Source organism: Dermochelys coriacea, chromosome 4, assembly GCF_009764565.3.
Source record: "Dermochelys coriacea isolate rDerCor1 chromosome 4, rDerCor1.pri.v4, whole genome shotgun sequence".
NCBI lineage: Eukaryota > Metazoa > Chordata > Testudines > Dermochelyidae > Dermochelys > Dermochelys coriacea.
The window spans coordinates 96,976,951-97,000,312 of NC_050071.1; the positions used below are offsets into that span (position 1 = coordinate 96,976,951).

The 23,362-nt window shown below is 41.0% G+C and overlaps 1 protein-coding gene across 1 annotated transcript in view; it reads left to right on the forward strand.

The window, feature by feature from the left end:
* YIPF7 (Yip1 domain family member 7) overlaps window positions 1–12,558 on the forward strand; it is a 38,710-nt gene extending 26,152 nt beyond the window's left edge. Inside the window, 3 exon segments of the mRNA XM_038400074.2 lie at window positions 92–237; window positions 7,130–7,311; window positions 12,309–12,558. Of these exon segments, the coding sequence (XP_038256002.2) occupies window positions 92–237; window positions 7,130–7,311; window positions 12,309–12,405 (425 nt within the window). The 3' untranslated portion in view covers window positions 12,406–12,558.
* The last annotated feature ends 10,804 nt before the right edge of the window (window positions 12,559–23,362 follow it).

Genomic DNA, 23,362 nt, shown 5'->3' on the forward strand with positions numbered 1-23,362 from the left:
CATTTTGTTACTTTGGACTTGTGGTATCTAGTGGATTTGTATATAAAGGCTTCTAAAAATCATGGATAATTATGGAACTTTTCTTTTGCAGAATTTGGGATTAATTTTGATCACATATGGCAGAAAACATTAACAGTTCTAAACCCAATAAAACCAGTGGATGGCAGCATTATGAATTAGACAGACCTGACTGGGACCATGGTTTTCTGTTTGGCCCTTGGAGCTACACTGCTACTGGTACAGTAAGGCAGAAGTCATGAGATTGTAAAGTTCATAACTGTAAAATAACAATTATGTGCAGTTTTGGAAGATGCTGAGCAGGTACAAAATGAAATGTTTCTTCAGCATCTATTGAGAGTGGATATAAGAACATCTCTGCTGTACAGCTTGTATATACAGTATTTAAATATAAAATTACACTTTGATGTAACACAGGTAAAATGCTTTCAATAAAAATATAAGAGCAGGGAACATTTTCTGGAGACTTGATATGTGCCTATATATATAAAGAGAGAGATTTTATAAAATGTATGTGTCAAGGAGATTCCACTCACTCACAAGAAATCCACAACATGGAACAGTTTGCAGGGTCAAGACCTAAGTTGCAATACTGCCAACTCTAGCAATTTTAATGTGACTCTAGCGATATTGGGGTTTTTTTACCTGTCTCATGAAAACATGATGAAAGGTGCCCAGTCACAAATTCCCCCTTATTCAAAATGGCACCATCTCCTATTGTTGTCAAAGGGGCTGAAAAAAGCAAGATGGCCACTATTTCCCTACAGTCTGTCTGCATGTGGAAGTGAGACTTCTCTCAACAAGGTTGGCTGCCACCTCCCCCTGTTTCCAGTGAGACTGAAGCCATCCCCACAGGCAAAATAGCTGCCACTTTGTGGTTCAAGAGGCTAAACAAGACACAGGGACTGTGAGGAGCAGCAGAGACACTGTGAAAGTTGGATGGGGAGAGTGAGGAGGGGCAGAGCACTGTGGAAAACAAGAAGAAGGTTTAGGAGTTGCAAGGGAATAGGGTAAAGAGGGGTTTGGGGGGAAGAAGGAGGCTGGGGGAGGTGCAGAGGACAATGATGGAGTGGGAAATTGAGGGGATAGAATGGTAGTTCCCCCGGCCTCAGGACAGGGTAAGAGGAGTCCCCTCTGAGCAGCCAGGGGAAGTCGGCATTGCCAACTCATGTAAATTGTTCGCGAATCATAGGATTTTGGAGGGATGATGTGAGAAGCTCCTCTGATCCCATGATTTTCAGAGCTGGGCAGAATTGTGTGTAAAAGCCTTGGAGCTAAGGACACAGACTTGTCCTTCCATTGAGTCCTGCCTTCCTGTGTGAGCTTATAGCAGAGAAAGGGTCCAGTGGCAGAAGGAGGCAGGAGAAGAGTGAAGTCAGAGAAGTGGTGCTGCTGGGTCCCAGGTACAGAAGTCAGGGGGCAGCAGGAGGCAGCAATAGGAAACATGGCAGTTCCCTTATCTTAGGGGTGAGGAGAGGGTAAGTGAAGTCTGTATCTGAGCAGCCAGAGAGGCATGCAATTTTGTGTGCATTAAAGGTTGGCTTTTCAACCTTTTCTGCAATTATCACACACACATTGGCAGAGAAATAGAGGAGAGTTAAAGTCAAAAGACAGTTGAAAAAAACGTGATTTGATAATGGTTATTTTAAAATTTCATGCTTTTTTGGGCCAGTCTCATGATTTTTGAGAATATGACTCATGATTTTTGATCTGTGGGGGTTGGCCATATTGAAATTGGAATGAAAATAGGAAGATATTTCAGCATAACACACCCTCAGTTTTGTTACTATGCAAAATGGACCTCTGTCAATATTATTGGGGGGAAGGAAATAATTCTTAAAAATCTCTCCTTGTGCATCTAGAAGTCAGTACAATACGAAAATGTGAACAATCTTCAACATATCTTAATTTTCAAAACTCGCAATACTTGTCAATTAATGTTGGTAGTACTTTTTTCCAGATTTCCTTGCAAGCATAAAAAATGGGCTGTATTTAAACTTCTTCCCTTCTTTCTTATTTCCCATCCCCCATCTCCTGCCTCACCCGTCTCTACTAACATAGCTTTTTGATAGCAGGAAAGCTGAATCAGAAGCTACCAAAGACTCCTAATTCAACTATTGATCAGAGACAATGGGGATCCCCTTTGCTACTAAAGCATTGCACTGGTTGTTGGCAACTGTTTATCAGAAAGGGAGTGAAAACGCATGGCAATTTTGAGGAATGGAGTGCTTCCCTAGCAATGCCAGGCACTCTAATTCGGGGGGTGGCGGGGAGGCTCTAATTCTTTATTTCTTCTATGATAAACTGCTAAATCAGAAGACTCTTACAGATCCTAGGAATATTTGTGCAGTGCCTTGAACATGCAAACTTCAATATAAATATCGAGTATTGTTATTTATATCAATGAAAAAGCTGAAGGGAAGGAGGCAGAAGAGTGAGGAGGAAAAATAAGGAAACAACAGGAAAAGAGAGTGGAGGCCAGGTAGAAGAAGGCCATAGGAGAAATGCTATTAAATTCCTATGATTACACCCAGAAAACTGGCGGGAAATGCCAGAAAAAAGGAGAGGAGGAAAGAAAATATTAGCTATTTTGTTGTTTTTTCAGTTATTGCATCCCCACCTTTTTTTATAGCAAATGTTACTAAAATACTATATTCTAAAACATGATTAGAAATATAGGCACTGTGATTGCTCATCCTGAGGTGTAGAAATCACGAGGCCTGATTCACCCGTTACCCCAGTTTTAGGCCAGTGTGACTCAGAGGTGAAAGTAAGCTGGTACGCCCTGGTACGGCATACTGGCGCGCCGTATCAGGACCACCTTCCCAGACGGCAATTTAAAGCTCTGGGGTAGTGGCAGCGGGGCTCCGGTGGGGATTTAAAGGGCTGGGGCAGTAGCAGCAGCTGGAGCCCCAGGGCTCTTTAAATCCCTGATGGAGCCCAGCCACCGCTACCCCAGGGCTCGGGCAGCAGGGCTCAGGCGGGGATTTAAAGGGCTCGGGGCTCCAGCAGCTGCTACCACAGTGGAGCCCCAGGCCCTTTAAAGCTCTGCCACAGCCCAGAGCCCTGGGGTAGGGGTGGCAGCCAGGATCCCCAGGGCTCCTCAGAGATTTAAAGGGCCCAGGGCTCTGCTGCAGTAGCAGCAGCTGGAGCCCTGGGCCCTTTAAATCGCCCCCAAGCCCCGGGGCTCCCAGCCGCCTCTGCAGCTGGTAGCTTGGGGGTGATTTAAAGGGCCTGGGGCTCCCAGCTGCCACTACCACAGATTTAAAGGGCCTGGGGATTTAAGGCCCTGCCTTTTCTAGTTGAGGCATGCCCCCTGCTCAGGACTCCAGCATACCGGTAAATCCTTTAACTTACTTTCACCTCTGCTGTGACTCCAGTGAGTGAGTGAAACTGTAATAATGCGATAGTGAATCAGGGCCAATGGGCAGATTGAGGCATGAACCATCCTTTTGTTCTGTGTAAAGTTTGTAGGACAATGGGGCCCTAGTCAATGACTAGGGCTCCTAGGAATTACAGTCATGCTAATGATAAGGTTCAGTAAACAAAAAATGGTTCAAACCCATATGGCTGTGCCAGACTATTGTCAAAACTTCTGACCTGTAAGAATGCAAGATTTCATATGCCATCTAACAATTTCAAGTTGTTTGGTTTTATCTCTGATATATTTGAATGCTGAACTAGCTTTTCAGCCTTGCAAGCTGTGGTATACCTCTGAATGAAATAATTCTCTTATAATAGCAATAGTAACATAATTTAACTGAAGGGTTGTTCCAGAAAATAATTTATAAGTTATATTTTGTTTTAAGCTTATTACTATGGAAAAATTCTTCAAATAGTAGCCTTTCTTTTGAAGATTAGAAAAAAAGGAAGGACACTAGTAAGGATTGTGAGAGTGGGAGTAATGCCTGATTCCCCTCTCATGCAGGTAATTCCATTACAGTTGGAGGTGACAGACAGCAGAATCAGACCCAGGTGCCTTGGGTCTCCACTACTCTGCACCGTGTGTACTCGCATTTATGGAGAGTGGGTATAAAATGCCACCAAATCAAACTTCTGCATTCACTTGCACAAGTGGTAGCATTTTATACTCACTTTACACAGGTCTGAGAACACAAGATGAAAGGCAGTGGAGAATCCAGGCCCAAGATTTTTATTTTATTTTAATTTTGTTCCTTTCACAAGACTGAGTGCACTAAATTTAACACATCCCAGTTCAAATTCTGCCAAACTAGTAGGGCCTGATTCTGATCTCGTACTTTGGGACTATCCCCATTGAAGTCGGGGGAGCTACACTGGTGAAAAAATGGTGTGAGAAGAAAATCAGGGCCATCACCTTCAGTTATATCCTCTTTTTTCCCTCCTTTCTACTTTACCAAACATAAATCCTCTGTAAATCAAACAGTGCTCAAAGTGGAATTTTCATTTAGCTGCTAACCTCCCTTCTTTTGTCTCTGTCATAGTAATTTGTTAATCTTAGATTAAGCTTCTAAGTAGGACTGTGTCAATTAATTAAATACTCTGAAAAAATATAAAATATTAGTTGATTATTGTTGTTGCATCTGTCTGCAATACAGCATGTATCAGTTGATCTCTAAAAACTATTGCCCAAACCAATTGGAAACGTTAAACCTATTAAAAACCTGCAATGGCTCCAATGGTAATTGTTAGTAATTTGATGTAACAATTAGGCTTTTAAAAATATGCATATATTTTAGATTAATATTAAAGGGCTATAACAGAGGCTTGAGAAGAGGTAAGGTGCCCTAACCAATATCAGCATGGTCTATATCAGGATGGAGAAAGATACAGTATTCTACACTGGAGCCAGAGGTATGATTTCCAGCTGGTTTAGACATATCTGTGCTAGTTCTGATCAAGCTATCAGCTAAAAATAGCTAAAAATAGCAGTGTAGCCACGGTGGTGAGTTGGGTTAGTTTTTGGATAGACTCGTACTTCAGAAGGCTAGCTGCCTGTGACACTGCAGCTATACTTCTACTTTTAGCACACTAACTCGATGCAAGCTAATCTGAGTATGTCTAGTTGAACTGGAAACTATACCTTCCATCTCCCATGTAGATATACTCTCAGTAATGAGATACAGAGCTTTTTACTTCTTGGTCACTGTTTCAAATCTGGCACAGATCAGTGGTACCTGCAGCTTGTCGCTACCTGATCTAAAGACTGTTGATTGGCCTATTGGAAATGATGGTGGTGAAGTCAGTGCAATTTCTATTCTAATCTAATCCATATAGGTATTTATACTGTGCTCATCACCATAGTATCTGAGCACATTCCCAGAATGTGTTAAGCAAAATGACTAACATCTCTCATATGTTTGTTCTCTCATCGTCTCTCCAGTGGGAGAATTGTGTATGCAGTAGAATATCTTATTTGGGATTTTTTTACAATCTATACAAATGTATTATATATATATATATGGTATACTCATGTTGGAGTATGTTTATGTTAAAGAGAGCAAGGTCAAAGAAATGTGCCTTTCACTTGGAGTGGAAGGTGGTGTGGTTTGTGATGGCCCTTAGTTCCTTGAGGAGTTAGTTCTACAATCTTGAGCTAGCCTCTGAGAAAGTTCTGCCTCCTGCATAGACAAGCTTTACACTTATGGTAAGTTTCAGAGTAGCTTCCTTGTTAGTCTGTATTCGCAAAAAGAAAAGGAGTACTTGTGGCACCTTAGAGACTAACAAATTTATTTGAGCATAAATAAATGCTCACGAAAGCTTATGCTCAAATAAATTTGTTAGTCTCTAAGGTGCCACAAGTACTCCTTTTCCTTATGGTAAAAAGTTCCATTGTGGCAGAGGCGCAAAGTCGATGACCTCGGGCTACAACCCAGAACTCTAATTAATTCCTAAAAAAACAAGTGTCAAAATCTCAATACTACCCCAGCTGTCAGCATTCAGTCCTCTTGTTAGCAGCCTGAGAGGTCAAACATTTCATGTGGAATGGGTACTGAGCTATTCTCTCACATCTAGAGGTGATTCATCAAAATTAGAGTTGGAACGTCATGAGTAAATTTGTGCTGTGGCTGCTGCCTGCATTGTACTTGCTTTGTGGATAAATTAGAAGATATAAGTCTCCAGAGCTGTCAGGCCAGGTACCTTTCACAAGCATTACATTCACTAAAAAGAAATTCTGAAAAAGAGCTGGAGAATCACTCACTAAATGGAGCAAAAAAAGATTTGCTGATAGTTACTAGAAAGATTAATGTGGCAGAGAACATATACCATGAAGCAACGGAGTCATAATACTTTATGCTATACATGCTAGTGTTGGGTTCAGAAGCAAATAGTGACTTTCCTATGGTAGCCAAGGGAAGGAAGGGATAAATTCACCCTGAAATTCAACATACGTCCCCCAAAGTTCACAAACTTATCAAGCCTGGTCAGAGTTTAGGGTTTGTAGGGGAAAGAGACTCCAAATCTTGCCAAGTATGGTGTTTTGTTATGAAAGATTCAAATTGCTGTAATGAAAGGGTACATGATGTCCCCAATTCACAAAGGAAAACAGAAGTGTTACTATCTACTAAACAGATTGTGGCCTTGGTAATTTTTAAGAAAACAATGATACATAATTACAAAAAAGTAGTACGGCATCCCCACTAAAACCAATCTCGTTTTAAATGTCTGAAAGTGACAGGCCTCCCACCACTTTTCTTGGGAGGCCCACAGCCTCACGTCTCCTAGTCCGACAGATTTTCCTGATATTTAACGGAAAGTTTAATTTAGTTGTTTTTATCTTTGGCCTCCTAACACCTTCCTGAGTCTCCCTAACCATTTCCTGTCCTAAGTTGGAGCCTGATTAGTACACAGAAATGGAGAATTGCGTTCTGTATTTCTATCCATTCAATGCAAATTAAAATATAAATTATTAATGAAACATTTATCTTGGAATATTTTGATTTGAGGGGAGAAAAAACCCCGAAATACTGGCCTTGATTCTGATCACACATAAATGGCATAACTGAAATAAGTGTAAAATTTGTATAAGCAGAAAGAGGATCACACCTCATGCTTTCATTCTGTTTCCTCCCAGCGTTTCATGATTTATGGTACATGTATGCTGTTTTGTACTTACTCATATTTATTTCAGGCAGGAAAAGTTCACTTTGGCTATGTATATGGCATCAGTGCTGTTGGGTGCCTAGGAATACATGCTTTACTGAACCTGATGAACATAGCAGGCGTCTCGTATGGCTGTGTTGCCAGTGTACTGTGCTACTGCCTGCTACCCGTGGTGGTCCTGTCCAGCTGTGCAGTCGTCTTCTCACTACAGTAAGTATCAGAGTATTATGGCAGAACCCATAAGGATTACTATAATTTAGAAGAGTGTTATACAAAGTTTTTAATGCTAAGACTAGAAGATACTTTATATTGCTAAAAATTGGAAGGAAAATATCAGTACATGAAGGAACAAAAAGAATGTTAGTATTTTCAGGTGGAAATGGACAAATTGTGTGTGTGAGAGAGGGGGCGTGTGTGTACTTTTAGTTCTGGACTGGTTCAGAGATCTGTCCCACTTTATATGAGCCCCAAAGTTTGGCGAATTTGGATAAATAGTTCCAGTTTGGAGCTATCTTTATTTAAAATAAAGTTGTGCTCAAAACCGAGACTGGCTTTGATTTGACAGATCTCCTTTACTCTGTTTTTTGTTTTGTAAAACCACACCACTACTGGTTCAAATCCAGGTTTCAACTTTTTTGTACCAACCCTCCGTGTTTGGGTGGGTTTGGGTAAATGGTTTTAATACTGGCCTATCTCTAATTTCAACTGCCTTCAGCAACATAAATCTACTATCCTCTGTGACACTGGCAGCCAGGTGCCAACTCTTGCCAAGGCTATAGGCCTCAGCCAAGCACTGACAAATTCATTGCTGAAAACTAGCCTGTTTCACCTATGTGTTAGTATGGTTAAGATGGGTATTGGCCTTATAACAATGTGTTTAGAATTTATTAAGTTGATGCATGCATTAACCTCACTTATAACTTCTTCATCACCTGCTATAAGGTAATATTTAAGTTTTTGCTTTGTAACTGTAAAAAATGTTTGCTCTTAAACTGTGAACCCAGTCAGGAGGGATTGTCTCCTGCCTATCAAAACTAAATGGGCCATCAAAATACAAAAACTTTAATTACCCTTTTGCACCCATGAAGAGACTACATGCAAAAGGGCTCATCCCATCAGCTTGGATTCTGGAAGAAGGAAATAAAAATAATTGATAAAGAAAAATTTCATCTTTTTTTCTCTTTCGACTCTCACAAGGCCAGAGCTACAAAACTGAAGCAGAAATCCCTAGGGTCAGTCTGGGTTAGCCCTAAAAGACATTCTGAGCTGACAGATTACTATAACACTCTCACCTTTTTAAACCATAAGACTAACTCATTTGTGTATTTATGCTTGCTTGCTTTAACCTTGTAATGATCCTCATTTCTTTTCTTAGTTAATAAATCCTTAGATAGTTTACTGTAGGACTGGCAACAAACATTGTCTTTGGTGTGAGATCTAAGGTACAACCTGACCTGGGGTGAGTGACTAGTCATTTGGGACTGGAAATAATCTGAATATTTTGTGATCTTTGGTGTAGAGCAACCATCTATCACTAAGTCCATCTTTCCTGGGTGGCAAGATAGATTGGAGTGCCCAAGGGGACTGTCTCTGACTCCATGGTAAGATTGTTATACTGCTTTAGGAGTTCACACTTGTTATTGGGTTGGTGAAATCTAATTATAGATTATACAACCAGTTTGGGTTCTCTGCCCTGTGTTTTGACAGTCTGCCCTGAGGTCAGTAGAGTTGTTGTAGCTGTGTCGATCCCAGGATATTAGAAAGACAAGGTGGGTGAGGTAATATCTTTTTTTGGACTAACTTCTGTTGGTGAGACAGATGAGCTTTCGAGCTTACACAGAGCTCTTCTTCAGGTCTGAGAAACATACTTACAGTGCCACAGTATGATCCCCAGATCTGAAGAAGAGCTCTGTGTAAGCTCAAAAGCTTGTCTCTTTTATCAACAGAAATTGGTCCAATAAAAAATATTACCTCACCCATCTTGTCTTTCTAATATCCTGGGATCGACACAGCTATAACAACACTATTGACCTCAGGGCAGACTGTTAAAACACAGGGCAGAGATCCCAAACTGGTTGTATGCAAGTGCCCTGAAGTTGGCACTCATGGTTATGAACCACTCCAGACAGCATCACATCCTCTCATTGACAGGTTTCAGAGTAGCAGCCGTGTTAGTCTGTATTCGCAAAAAGAAAAGGAGTACTTGTGGCACCTTAGAGACTAACAAATTTATTTGAGCATAAGCTTTCATGAGCTACAGCTCACTTCATCCCTTGTCATGACGCAGGGCTGTTGTCACACCCATAGGAAATCAGCAAACCTTTAATGACTAGCCTAAGGTGCAATAGAGCAGGTGACTGAGGGGTAGTTGAGGCAACTCAGCAAAAATTACTGTAACTAAAAAAACTAATTCCAAGGTTTAAAAAAAATAGTATGACTATACATATATTGGACTGCCTGTTGGACTGTAAGCTCTTTGAGACAGAGTTGTATCTGCCTCTGTACAGTGCTAAAAACAAGGAGGTCAGGGACCTGACTGGAACCTCTGGGCACCACAGCAATAGAGATAATAAATAGTATCTCCCCACTTATTAAACTTAAAGCTGGTCTATTTTATTTCTGTTTTGTTTTTAACACCCAAAGGTATGGAATGTGCCTTGCATAGTTAGAAGACTGTAGCTAGAAAATGTAAATCTGCTCTCAGTTACTTAATTGCTGCTTTTCTAAATAAAGTATAAATTAATAAATTTGTTTTTCAGCAAATGTTTTTGTTGGCATAAGCATTTTTAGCACACTGACAGTGCCCTTGCCTCACATTTCCATGGATCTGTTATGGTCTATCCTGGCCATAATCCATATATTCAAGAGTTTCTATGTTCTTCCTGACATGATCTACAGTCAGGGAACCCTCTGTTGTCTCAACAATATATATATTTACTTGATTAATCTGTTTAATAATCTGGATTTATAAAAGGTGCACATATGTATTTATAGTACAGATGGGGCTAACTCCAAAGCAGCTGTTACAGTTGATCAGGGTGCTGGTGTCTGCTTCAGAAAATCCCCAAGCACATACAGTACATTTGTAATGTGCTGTAAACCTACTAAAAGTCTATCTTTAAAAATCCAAAAATATTTACAGTGGTAACTCTTAAAACTTGCCAATTTTATCAGAAATAGATAAGATTACATCAGTATCTGCAATGTTCCCTTGTGCGTCCTTACTTACAATAGGAAATGCCTTCAATACAAATACTGAGGTCATCTAACTGCAAGCTATTAAAGGCAACTGGCAGTTTTCAAGGAAACGTTTATTTGTTTTTTAAAAAGCTGATCAAAATCAGCGGAGAAAACATTATAATATGTTTTGTGATTTTTTTTTTCTTTGGTCAAAGTTTGAAATTTTGATTAAGCATTTTGTCAATTTCTAATTTTAAATTTTGTGATTAGCTTTAGTTTGGCCTCTTTTCACAGAAAATTTACCTAAAATTTACTTAAGATGATGTTTTCACAGAAAATTTACCTAAGATAAGTTATAGAGAGAATTCTGTAATTGAAACCAAGCTCATTCTCTTAGCAAAGATAGCTGTTAGGTCATAAACATGAAAATGGACATTTTTTTCATATTTTTGATGCAAAACTAGCAATTTCATTTTAACTTTGAATGAAACAAAATTTGGGACAAGGAGGGTGCAAAATGGCACAAAAGAAATGGCCAAAATTTTCATGCAAATATTTGTGAAACAAAATTCATTTTTTCACAGGGCTACTCATGTCAATCTAAGATGGCAATGTGCCTAATCACAAGTTGATTACATTTTCTAGGGCTAATAGTGTCTGATAAGAATAGATTTAAATAAGCAGTTTGCTGATCTCCCTTCCTCATCCCCACCCCGAAAACCCTTCTTTAGACAAAATCCTTGAACAGAGTGAATATCCCATTTACTTGGGCTGTGTGCTAAGGTAAGTAAGCATGAGGCTGAAGAATGGAATCCTTGGGCCCAGTTTGCAGCAACTGGTGCACAGATGTGGGCACATCTACAGGGTATGTGAAGACGTGGTCAGCAATTATTCTCCAACTTTGTGCTCTGGTCAGTAGGTCCATGCTGTGTGCAGATCCAAAGCTGCAGACCTGGTACTAACCTAGCGGTCCCACAAATCCCCTTCCATGTTCCTGTGCAAATTGCTACCTCCGAGTTTGGCTCCATGGCACACAAATGTAGCCTGCCTGAATAGGCTCTGTTGACCAGTCCTTCAATGCATCATAAGCACAGCATTTTCCTTGCATTTTGAGACTTTTGTGCTCCTGGAAGGTGCCTGAGGATTTGTCCTTCATAGACACCACTGGCACCAGGGCCATACTGGTGCTAAACCATTTATTCCAGCAGAAATGTGCTGTTAGACTGAGAGCTGAATCTTTAAGTGCAGCTAAGCAGCTCTTGGCTGACTGGGGAAAAGGTGACTTTATGCCATCTTTCCATCACTATCAATCCTGGAGTCAGCCTGGAGTGGCCAATTTGGCCCCAGTGCAAAGCAGAGCAGCCACAGTTCTACTCTAAATTGCACCAATTTCTCAATGCCCCCCAAAGTGCTATTATGCTAGATGGGAATTGCCACTGCACAGCATGCACCTGCTACATCCTTTCCTTCTCCTGACACACTTCTAGTATGTGCTCTATGCCAATGGGGCAGAGAAGGAATGATGTAAGAGCCAGTGTGAGTGATCACAAGTGAGTGATACAAGAATTGTTTTTTGTCAAGCTCATATTCCCTACCACACATGGCCTCTAGACCATGAGGCTGCCTTGGTAAAAAGTGCAAATCCGTATAGCCCCATTTAAATCATAATGTATTGTGCATGTTGCTTTTAGCTGCTAGGGGATTTCTGTTCACTTTGAAATTTAAAAGCTCAGAGCCCAGTTTTGCTTACAGACCTGGGCAAAGTAGTTGGAAGCTTACTAGTCTTCCAAGTAGTACCACTGACAGAGCTGTTGTTTCCATCTGAAATGGAGCAATGCCATTTTGCTTGATGTTTTATTGTTTTAATTCACTGCTCAACCTTGACTTTCATTACATAAGTCATTCCTTGTTTGTACCAGTGACTACTGCCTTATTAACAACAAGATCTTAGACATGAACTAGACTGATAAGATTTCATTCTGCACATGTTAACCAGTGGATTCCCCTTGATTTATTTTTGCTTCATGGGGGATACTTGGAACTTCGTTAGCTGTGGTTATTATTGGTTGGTGCAGTCTGTCAGCTTCCAAAATTTTTATCTCTGCATTAGCCATGGAAAGCTAGCAGCTTCTCATGGGTTATCCCTGTGCTCTACTTTATGGACTCTTTGCACTTCTGACTGTTTTCTGAAACGTACTTTATGGCAGCCTGATTATATTCTATTTGTGTAGGTGGTTTTTACCTTTAGTCCTCCTAGATTCACATTAAACTCCATTACAAAAATAGATTGTGATTTACCCTTTATTTTCTTAATGGATGATGGATAAAGAAATAAAAACAGGATGATAACTTTAATAATGACATTCTAAAAGTCTCAAATCTTAAACATTTTGCTCAGATACTAGTAAAAATAAGGCATTTTAGGGAGGAAATCTGCAAAATAAATGTCATTTTAAAAAATGATTGTGTGTTGCAGTGTTTCGATGGGGATAATATGTATTGTGGAAGGGGTAAGTGAAAAGCAATAACAATGCAGTATTTTATAGGCATAGTAACTCAAATGAAAAGTTTAAAGTCATTGTTTTAACGTAAATAATGTTCAATTTGGCATTTTACATGAACATTAAAAAAAGTCTTTCCTTTTTGTTAAGAGGTTGAACAGTCTTTGTTTATAATGTTGAAGAATTACCAAAGATGGACAGCAAGAGCACAGTTTCAGAGTAACAGCCGTGTTAGTCTGTATTCGCAAAAAGAAAAGGAGTACTTGTGCACCTTAGAGATTAACAAATTTATTTGAGCATAAGCTTTCGTGAGCTACAGCTCACTTCATCGGATGAGCAAAGTTGTTACAATACAAAGTAAGCAAACTAGGAACCTCATTCTGTTTGGTTTCTTTTTTTTAATAAATGTGGCTCTGCAAAGCCTCATTGTATTGTACATAATGTACAGTAATTCTAGAGTCTAAAATTGCCACTAAACCACTGCCTGCTGTCACTGCAGAAAAAACACTGCACAAAGCAAAGGTAACTACTAAATATGTCTCCTGAAAGGCAGAACTGCATTTGTGCCAGCAAAGTACAAATCTCACCCATTTTATATACAGAAAAAAAATCTATTCACTGCTGTTAGTATTACAGCAACCCAACAATTTTGTAACAGTGCTGGAGCATAAAATGCATAAAATATTTCAAAAAGTTTACTTGGGAGTATCAAGCCATCAGAAGAGAATAAAATGTTTGGGTATGTTTAACATTTTAAGAGGCAGAATCCTCTATTAGTGAAAAAACTGAAGAATGCAGTCATAAAAAGGTTCAAGAAACAACACTGTAATGGCAGAACTGAATAATAAACATAATGATAAACTTGATTGTAATAAATGTTTTTACCCATTTTTCTCTTTGAGGAATATTCATTGATTTTTTCCAGTGTATTCATTATTCAAAACTATTCAGTGAATTTTCTGCTAAGAATTTTACCTCTGTGGATTGATAGTGAATAGTTGTGTGTAAGTATTCAGTGTTCACTATCTGAATTGACTAGGGCCCCGATCCTGCAAAGAGTTATGCACACGTTTGACTCTGTGCTGGGTGAGTAGTCCCACTGACCTCAGTGAAACTATTCAGAGTGTCTAAAACTAATCACCTTTGTAAGTCTTTGCAGGATTGGGGCCAGGGTTAGTAGTGATTGCTCAGATGAGCCACAGGCTATGTGTTTCTACTTCCTTATTGAAGGAGCCCCACAAGCACTTGTGGCACAAATACTTGGCTTTGAAAATTTTAATAGCTGATTGCTGTGAATGCTTGCAAGGGCAACTTTGAAATTTTGGTTTTGCTGAACTTCAGCACACCTTAATCACACTAGTGTTGTCAGGGAACAAACGCAAAAGGGGCACAAGCATGAACTGACCAAATTCTTTTAAAAATTCCACTGGTTATTTATGGAAAAATATTTGCTGTATTCATCCACCTCCACCAAGAGGGAAAGATACACACAGAGCTTCACTTACTTCCCATAACACAGCAACAAGAAGACAATTCAAATAAATAACTAAGGGTTGCGTTTATGTTTTGAGAGAGTTTTAGAGGTTTTCAATTTTAAAAAATTAAACAATCAAAGCCTGATTCACAGTGTCCTGCACATTGTATACCCATTTCCACCAATGCAAAAGAGGTGTAAAATGCTTCTATTCTGACCTTGCAGCATTTTATACCAACTTTCCATTCACTCTGCATTAGGGTAAATGACTACAGAAGGTACAGGGCAGCAGTGAATCAAGCCCTCCATATTATGTTTTTATGTTAATAAACAACAAGTATAACTTAAGGAAATAAAGGACACCTTGCAACTTTGCCATCAAAGGGCCATTGACAGAACAAATGCAAACGTGAAGAGAAAATGTGTGATACGAAGTGATGCAACTATTGTTGTTATTTGATGCTACTTATTAAGCGTCAGTATGTGCTTACCAAAATGAAGACAAAACATACCCCAAATAGCTTAATTGCAAGAGAAAAACATGCAGAAGATGATGATGGGAATTCAAGGAAAGAATAACTTGGCATTTGCTTGTACTTGTGTTTGTTATCACAGTTGGCTAAGCACATGAAGTAGACTGTTTTGTTAGAGGAGTTAGTGTGACTATAACGCAGTGTCTCATTCTTACACATCTCAGTGTGCTTTGTAGTTTTGCAGATTTAGGTCTATATTCCTCTTTACCAGTGTGACCAGAAGCCAGTGGATCTGTGTTGTAGGGACAGTGACTCTGTAGAATCCTCCCCTTCCCTCTGAACCTGCAAAAGCTTCTTTGCCACTAGTCCATGGATGTGGGAGTTCCTACAGATTGAGACAGGCTGGGAGTGAAAACACATGAATTGGTGACCACCCTTCTAATTTACTCATGATACCCCAGATCTTTTCTACCTGAAAGAAGCATTACAAGGTGCCAGCATTCCTCTAGTCTCTCTTATCTTCTTTGGTTCTCTGGTCAGTTTTACTAAGGTGACTTCTAAAGGGCCTTTAGTTAGTAACAACATCACTGTGCTACTCTCCAATATATAACAGCAATGGAACGGAAATGTAAAGAGACAATAGGTTGAAAATGATCAGGCCTCAAATGAAATCACTACAAAACACGCATGTGTGATATTACCATCACATTGCTTTGTTTTGGATATGCTTCTCCCAAAACCAACCCAATAGCACTCTTCCCACTCTGGACTATTTGTACCAGGCTATTTCATTTCCCCACATCCCTGCATGAAAGATTAAAGAAAAGTGTGGTTGGCCATAAGTTTCAACTTGCTAAAGAGAGGATTATAAAATGGTCACTGTGTGATTTTTAATTCATGTTTTCTCCTCTCCTCATACACATACACACAAAATTTTTAACTTTTTTTTTTAGTGTTGCCAACTCCAATAGTCATGAGTCAAAACCCAGCCAATCATTAGATTAGCTTAAAAATCATTAACTTTTAAAAAGTAGTTAAAATCATTTTATGGTCTATCTTCTGATTTGTGTGATGGGGCAGAGTGGCCCTGCACTGGTACTGCAGGGGTTAACCCTTCCCTCCTTGCAGAGGAAGCCATGCCCCAGAAGCCCTGCTGGGGGAGGAAGACTGCTTGTACTCTTAGATCTAGTGGCTAGTCAAGCCAGGATGCACCCTGAAGCCCAGATGGAGGACACCATGGGAGGAGAGCAGACTGGAGGACCCCCTGAAGTGGAGAACCCAGTGGTTCTGGTAAAAGTGCCCCAGGGGAACTCTAGGGGCAAATGGTGTTGGTGCTGCAAGGATGCTTGGTGTATTGTGGGTGGATTCCCCACTAAGCTGGGGCAAGGGAAACCCTGCCACTAGTGGGACCTGGTGGAAAAGATAGGTCTGGGTCCCCCTACTAACCCCTCTGACATGTGGGGTGAGTTGTGTGGACTCTGGCTGTTGGGGGCCCCACTACCCTGACCAAGTGATGAATGTGGGGAGACTAGCCATTAGGCCACAACAGGATGCCCTTAAAGGGGTGGGTGTGGGAAATTGAGTGGTGAGGTACTGACACCTCACCCACCCCTGCCACAAAGGGGTGCTGTGGTGCCAGACCTGCCACACCTCACTATGAATGTGCAAATTCAAGCTTGAATATTTACTGTAACTGGGCACAGACTCTCTGGTGGTGCCTCCTGCTGGCTGTCTCAGGGAATTAGCTTTCCAGCCTCTGGAGTGCCTTCTTATTGGCTGGCTTCTCACCTTGCTGCTGGCTCCTGTGTCCCTCCCAGGACCCTGGTGCCCCTTTAACTGGGTGCTTCCCCCTGGCAGTACCCCACAGTTCTGGGTCTATTCCTCCCAGGGGAACCCCTGCACCCACTATCCCCACCTTGCCTCAGTCTTAGGCTACTGCCAGTCAACAACTAGCCCCTGCTCCCTGGGGCAGATGGCAGTATAAGCCACTCATCACAGGTAAGGTGCTTTGGACCTGCAACCCCTGTACCTAATAGGCCTTCCCAGGGCTGCATCCTGGGGCTTTCCTAAGCTAGATCCTTGGCCTTTCTCCTCAGTCCTGCTCCAAACTAGGTCCTCTATTCAGGTCTCTGCAGCCAGGTCCCCCCCTCTTGGGGCTAGAGAGGTCTTCTGCTCCTGGCTTTTATAAAGCCTCCTGAGTCTGTTTAGGGTGTGGCCCCAACTGCAGCTGCTCTGCCAATCAGCCCAGCTTTGCCCCAGCCCTCTCCCAGGGCTGTTTTAGGCCCTTTGAGGCAGGAGCGGGTGGCCACCCTGCTACATTTACAAACTGCGCACACCCAAAAAGCATGGTTAAGCCTCTCCTCTCCTTTCAAACAATGATTTCAACAGGGCACATATGGTATACAAGAGGTAAATTGGCAGTCGCATTACAGGGATATGGAGGAAAGATTCCAGAAAATTCTGTAGAAGGCATGGTCAACTAGACTGAGAAATCCTCACGTATTTGTGAGGCTTCAGAGCAGACTATTAAGTGACTAATGCTCTTGCCAGAAACTGAAAGGTTTGTTACAGCTGATGCTACCCAAGAATGTTTTGGAATGTCCTGCTGTCCAAAAAGTGCACGTTGCTCTCATTTTCCCCTAAATGAGTCAGAGATGACTCCTAAAACAGACAGCTGTAGCGGCACAGGAGCTAGCAAACAGAGCTGTAAATAGGGGAGTTTGAGTGGGAGTTTGTATTGTGGTGCTTGTTTGGGGTTTGCTTTTGCTGGGGGGGGTGGTCTTTTTGGTGTGGCTTCTGTTTCCCAGATTAACAGGATTTAGGTGGGAAGGCGATGACAGATACGGAGGCAGCTGTGGGAGTGACTCCTGTAGTGGAAGACACATTGAGGATGACTGGATGTGGAAGCTGCGGTATGTACATGATCCTGGAGGGGGGACCTGGTAAGAGTTTTTTTGGCATGAAATGCCATTTGATAGAGCTGATGGAGGAAAAGATCTGAAGTTTGGAGATGCAGGTGGAAAGTCTTGTTGAGTTTAGGAAGGGGTTTGAGCAGATGAGGAGCAAAGACATGAGGCATCTGAAGGGAAAAGCTCAGACTCACAGATGGAAGCAGGGCTGGGGAATTTTGAGGGGAGACTGGGTAAGGAAAGTGGTCAGTGGAAGCATGTGACTAAAAGAACCAGGCAGAGGAAAAGACGGGCTAGTGAAGGAGAAATAGATCTTAGGAACAGGTTTGCAGAGTTGGAAAATGAAGAAGGGGCTCAGCAGGTAGTTGCTGAAGGTGGAAGGGCAAGGAAGAAGAGAAGAGAGGCTAGTCCTATAGGAAAAGGGGAAGAGTCAAGGGAGACTACACCAAATATGAGCCCCAGGAGGATACAGGATGGGTTGAAGAGGCTTATAAGGGAAAACAGGAATGGAAAGAACTGGCAGCCAGAGGGAACAGGGGAGAGACTGGAGAATAGCACTGTCACCAGGAAAAGGCAGGTCTATGTGATCAGGGACTCTTTATTGAGAAGAATAGACAGGCCTGTAATTAGAGCTGATCCAGAGAATAGAAGGGTGTGCTGTCTTCTGGGTGCTAAGATACGGGATGTAGACTTGAGGTTGAAAAGGATCCTAAAGGGAGCGGGAAAGAATCCCCTAATTATCCTTCATGTGGGAACAAATGATGCGTCTAGATTCTCGCTGGAAAGTATTAAGGGAGACTATGCTAGGCTGGGGAAGACGCTTAAGGAAATTGAGGCTCAGGTGATCTTTAGTGGGATCCTGCCTGTTCCTAGAGAAGGGCAACAAAGGTGTGACAAGATTATGACTATCAACAGATGGCTTAGGCAGTGGTGCTATAAGGAGGGCTTTGGGATGTGTGGCCACTGGGAGGCATTCACAGACAGAGGACAGTTCTCTCGGGATGGACTTCATCTGAGTAGGGAAGGAAATAGACATCTAGGATCCAGGCTGGCACAACTGATAGAGATCTTTAAACTAGGAATTAGGGGGAGATGGTTGGGAGATGTCCAGGTAATCTCCACGCCAGATTTTAGCATTGAGAGGGAAGAAGATGAAGTAAGAAAGGATAGAGCCGTTGGTAGGAGAATGTATATAAGGAGCGAGGGCGGTGTGGATACTAGTCTAATAGGTTATACTGGCTGTAGAATGACTGTGCCTAATAGGGTACAAAATGTGAGCGAGGCCAAACAGCAAAAATTAAGATGTTTGTACACCAATGCGAGGAGCCTAGGTAACAAAATGGAGGAATTAGAGCTACTGGTGCAGGAAATGAAACCAGATATTATAGGGATAACAGAAACGTGGTGGAGTAGTAGTCATGACTGGACTACAGGTATTGAAGGGTATGTGCTCTTTAGGAAAGACAGAAACAAAGGTAAAGGTGGTGGAGTAGCATTCTATATCAATGATGAGGTAGAATGTAAAGAAATAAGAAGCGATGCAATGGATAAGGCAGAGTCCGGGCAAAAATTACATTGGGGAAGATGACTAGTAAAGCCTCTCCTACGATAGTGCTTGGTGTGCTATAGACCTCTGGGATCTAATTTGGATACGGATAGAGCCCTTTTTAATGTTTTTAATAAAGTAAATACTAATGGAAACTGCATGATCATGGGAGACTTTAACTTCCCAGATACAGACTGGAGGACCAGTGCTAGTAATAATAACAGGGCTCAGATTTTCCTAGATGAGATAGCTGATGGATTCCTTCATCAAGTAGCTGCTGAACCGACTAGAGGGGATGCCATCTTAGATTTAATTTTGATGAGTAGTGAGGACCTCATAGAAGAAATGGTTGTAGGGGACAATCTTGGCTCAAGTGATCATGAGCTAATTCCATTCAAACTAAATGGAAGGATTAACAAAAATAAATCGGCAACTAGAGATTTTGATTTCAAAAGGGCTGACTTTCAAAAATTAAGGATATAGTTAGGGAAGTGGATTGGACTGAAGAACTTGTGGATTTAAAGGTAGAGGAGGCCTGGGATTACTTTACATCAAAACTGCAGAAGCTAGCGGAAGCCTGTATCCCAAGAAAGGGGAAAAAATTCATAGGAAGGAGTTGTAGACCAAGCTGGATGAGCAAGCATCTTAGAGAGGTAATTAAGAAGAAGCAGAAAGCATACAGGGAGTGGAAGATGGGAGAGATCAGCAAGGAAAGCTACCTAATTGAGGTCAGAACATGTAGGGATAAAGTGAGACAGGCTAAAAGTTGAGTAGAGCTGGACCTTGCAAAGGGAATTAAAACCAATAGTAAAAGGTTCTATAGCCATATAAATAAGAAGAAAACTAAGAAAGAAGTGGGGCCGCTAAACACTGAGAATGGAGTGGTTAAAGATAATCTAGGCGTGGCCCAATATCTAAACAAATACTTTGCCTCAGTCTTTAATAAGGCTAAAGAGCATCTTAGGGATAATGGTAGCATGACAAATGGGAATGAGGATATGGAGCTAGATATTACCACATCAGAGGTAGAAGCGAAACTGAAACAGCTTAATGGGACTAAATCGGGGGGCCCAGATAATCTTCATCCAAGAATATTAAAGGAATTGGCACCTGAAACTGCAAGCCAATTAGCAAGAATTTTTAATGAATCTGTAAACGCAGGAGTAGTTCCAAATGATTGGAGAATTGCTAATATAGTTTCCCTTTTTAAGAAAGGGAAAAAAAGTGATCCGGGTAACTACAGGCCAGTTAGTTTGACATCTGTAGTATGCAAGGTCCTGGAAAAAATTTTGAAGGAGAAATTAGTTAAGGACATTGAAGTCAATGGTAAATGGGACAAAATACAACATGGTTTTACAAAAGGTAGATCGTGCCAAACCAACCTGATCTCCTTTTTTGAATAAGTAAAGATTTTTTTAGATAAAGGAAATCTAGTGGATTTACCTAGATTTCAGTAAGGCATTTGATGCCATGCCACATGGGGAATTATTAGTTAAATTGGAGAAGATGAGGATCAATATGAACAAAAGGTGGATAAGGAATTGGCTAAAGGGGAGACTGTAACGGGTCCTACTGAAAGGCAAACTGTCAGGTTGGAGAGAGGTTACCAGCGGAGTTCCTCAGGGATCGGTTTTGGGACCAATCTTATTTAATCTTTTTATTACTGACCTTGGCACAAAAAGTGGGAGTGTGCTAATAAAGTTTGCAGATGATACAAAGCTGGGAGGTATTGCCAATTCAGAGAAGGATTGGGATATTATACAGGAGGATCTGGATGATCTTGTAAACTGGAGTAATAGTAATAGTGAGAAGTGTAAGGTTATGCATTTAGGGATTAATAAGAATTTTAATTATCGTTGGGGACACATCAATTAGAAGTAATGGAAGAGGAGAAAGACCTTAGGATGACTATGAGCTGCCAATGTGATATGGCTGTGAAAAAAGCTAATGCGGTTTTGGGATGCATCAGGAGAGGCATTTCCAGTAGGGATAAGGAGGTTTTAGTACCATTATACAAAGCACTGCTGAGACCTCACCTAGAATACTGTGTGCAGTTCTGGTCTCCCATGTTCAAAAAGGATGAATTCAAACTGGAGCAGGTACAGAGAAGGGCTACTAGGATGATCCGAGGAATGGAAAACTTGTCTTATGAAAGGAGACTTAAGGAGCTTGGCTTGTTTAGCCTAACTAAAAGAAGGTTGAGGGGAGATATGATTGCTCTCTATAAATATATCAGAGGGATAAATATAGGAGAGGGAGAGGAATTATTTCAGCTCAGCACCAATGTGGACACAAGAACAAATGGGTATAAACTGGCCACCAGGAAGTTTAGACTTGAAATCAGATGAAGGTTTTTAACCATCAGAGGAGTGAAGTTTTGGAATAGCCTTCCAAGGGAAGCAGTGGGGGCAAAAGATCTATCTGGTTTTAAGCTTCTACCCAATAAGTTAATGGAGGAGATAGTATGATGGGATACAGAGTAGCAGCCATGTTAGTCTGTATTTGCAAAAAGCATCCGATGAAGTGAGCTGTAGCTCACGAAAGCTTATGCTCTAATAAATTTGTTAGTCTCTAAGGTGCCACAAGTACTCCTTTTCTTTTTATGATGGGATAATGTGATTTTTGTTAAGTAATTGATCTTTAAATATTCAGGGTAAATAGGACTAATCCCCTGAGATGGGATATTAGATGATGGGATCTGAGTTACCCAGGAAAGAATTTTCTGTAGTATCTGGCTGGTGAATCTTGCCCATATGCTCAGGGTTTAGCTGATTGCCATATTTGGGGTTGGGAAGGAATTTTCCTCCAGGGCAGATTGGAGAGGCCCTGGAGGTTTTTCGCCTTCCTCTGTAGCATGGGTGACTGGAGGGAGGCTTCTCTGCTCCTTGAAATCTTTAAACCATGATCTAAGGACTTCAATAGCTCAGACATGGGTGAGGTTTTTCGTAGGAGTGGGTGTGTGAGATTCTATGGCCTGTGCTGTGCAGGAGGTTGGACTAGATGATCAGAATGGTCCCTTCTGACCTTGGTATCTATGAAATGGAGTGTAAAGAGAATCCAGTGAACAAGAGAAGCCCTTGAGATAGAGTTTCTCATCCTGTTTAGGATCACAGTGACTACGGTTTTATTTACAAGAGGCTAACGAAAGTCAGACAACTTGCTGACAGAGTGAGCTCTGCTGATATTGACCTGAATTGTTTTCTAGTGCCTCTGTATATAGAGCCAAATTCTCTGCTTTTGTAACTTGAGAAAACATCCTTGACTTCAAAGAATCTGTCAGCTTACACCAGCACAAAATCTGGCCCATAATATTTTACTGTATAGTTAATGTTAATTTGCCTGCATACTCTCAGTGTACTTCTGCAAACTCGTACAACATAATTAGTTTTTAAATATAAAGGTTTTACTGTGCCTCTGTAATTAGCTCTTAAATTTAAGTCCTAAGCTTCTGTGTTCTAATTGTTTCTCCAATAGAACATGCCCTTCTTTCTTATTGACCTGTTTATTTATTTTGCATGTGTAATGGAGAGATATAAAAATAACAGTTGGAGCAGCAGGTTTAGCTAAGGTTGCCTAACCATTTTCATTCTAAGACCCCTGTTTTCAGTTGCTTATAATTTTCTGAAACTTTACCTGTTGTGCTGAAATTGTCCAGGCTTTGGGCCTGCTTCTCCACTGTTTTGAACTGTGTGGTTAATTTCACCTGTGTAAAGTGATGAGAGCAAAGTGAGTGTAAAATACTACCAGACTGGTGGTAGGAAAGTTCTTGGTATCACGTGACTTTACTTTTTCCAAGTTTGATGAACTGTTTCTCATTTGGAGCATACCAAGAGTAAAAAAGTACTCTTCTCACTCAAACAAATTTGCAACCTTTTTAATACTACTAGCTTTGAACCAGTTGGGGGCACAAAGTTGAAATGAGGTGGAAGATAACCCTTAAGGAGAGAGATGCCTTTCAGGAGGGTTTGAAAAACATAGCTGGCATATCTGCAGTAGATTAAAGATAATAGCACTTTTTAATAACTGCCAATACCAACAGAGTGTTGCAATGAGCATGTCGGATCTCTTTTGCATATTAAAAACATCTAGATAAGTGCAACTTTTGGTTACTGTGCAGGTGTTGATCACTAATTGTTCCATACTACTCACTACATATTTCTAGGACTCTTAAATACACA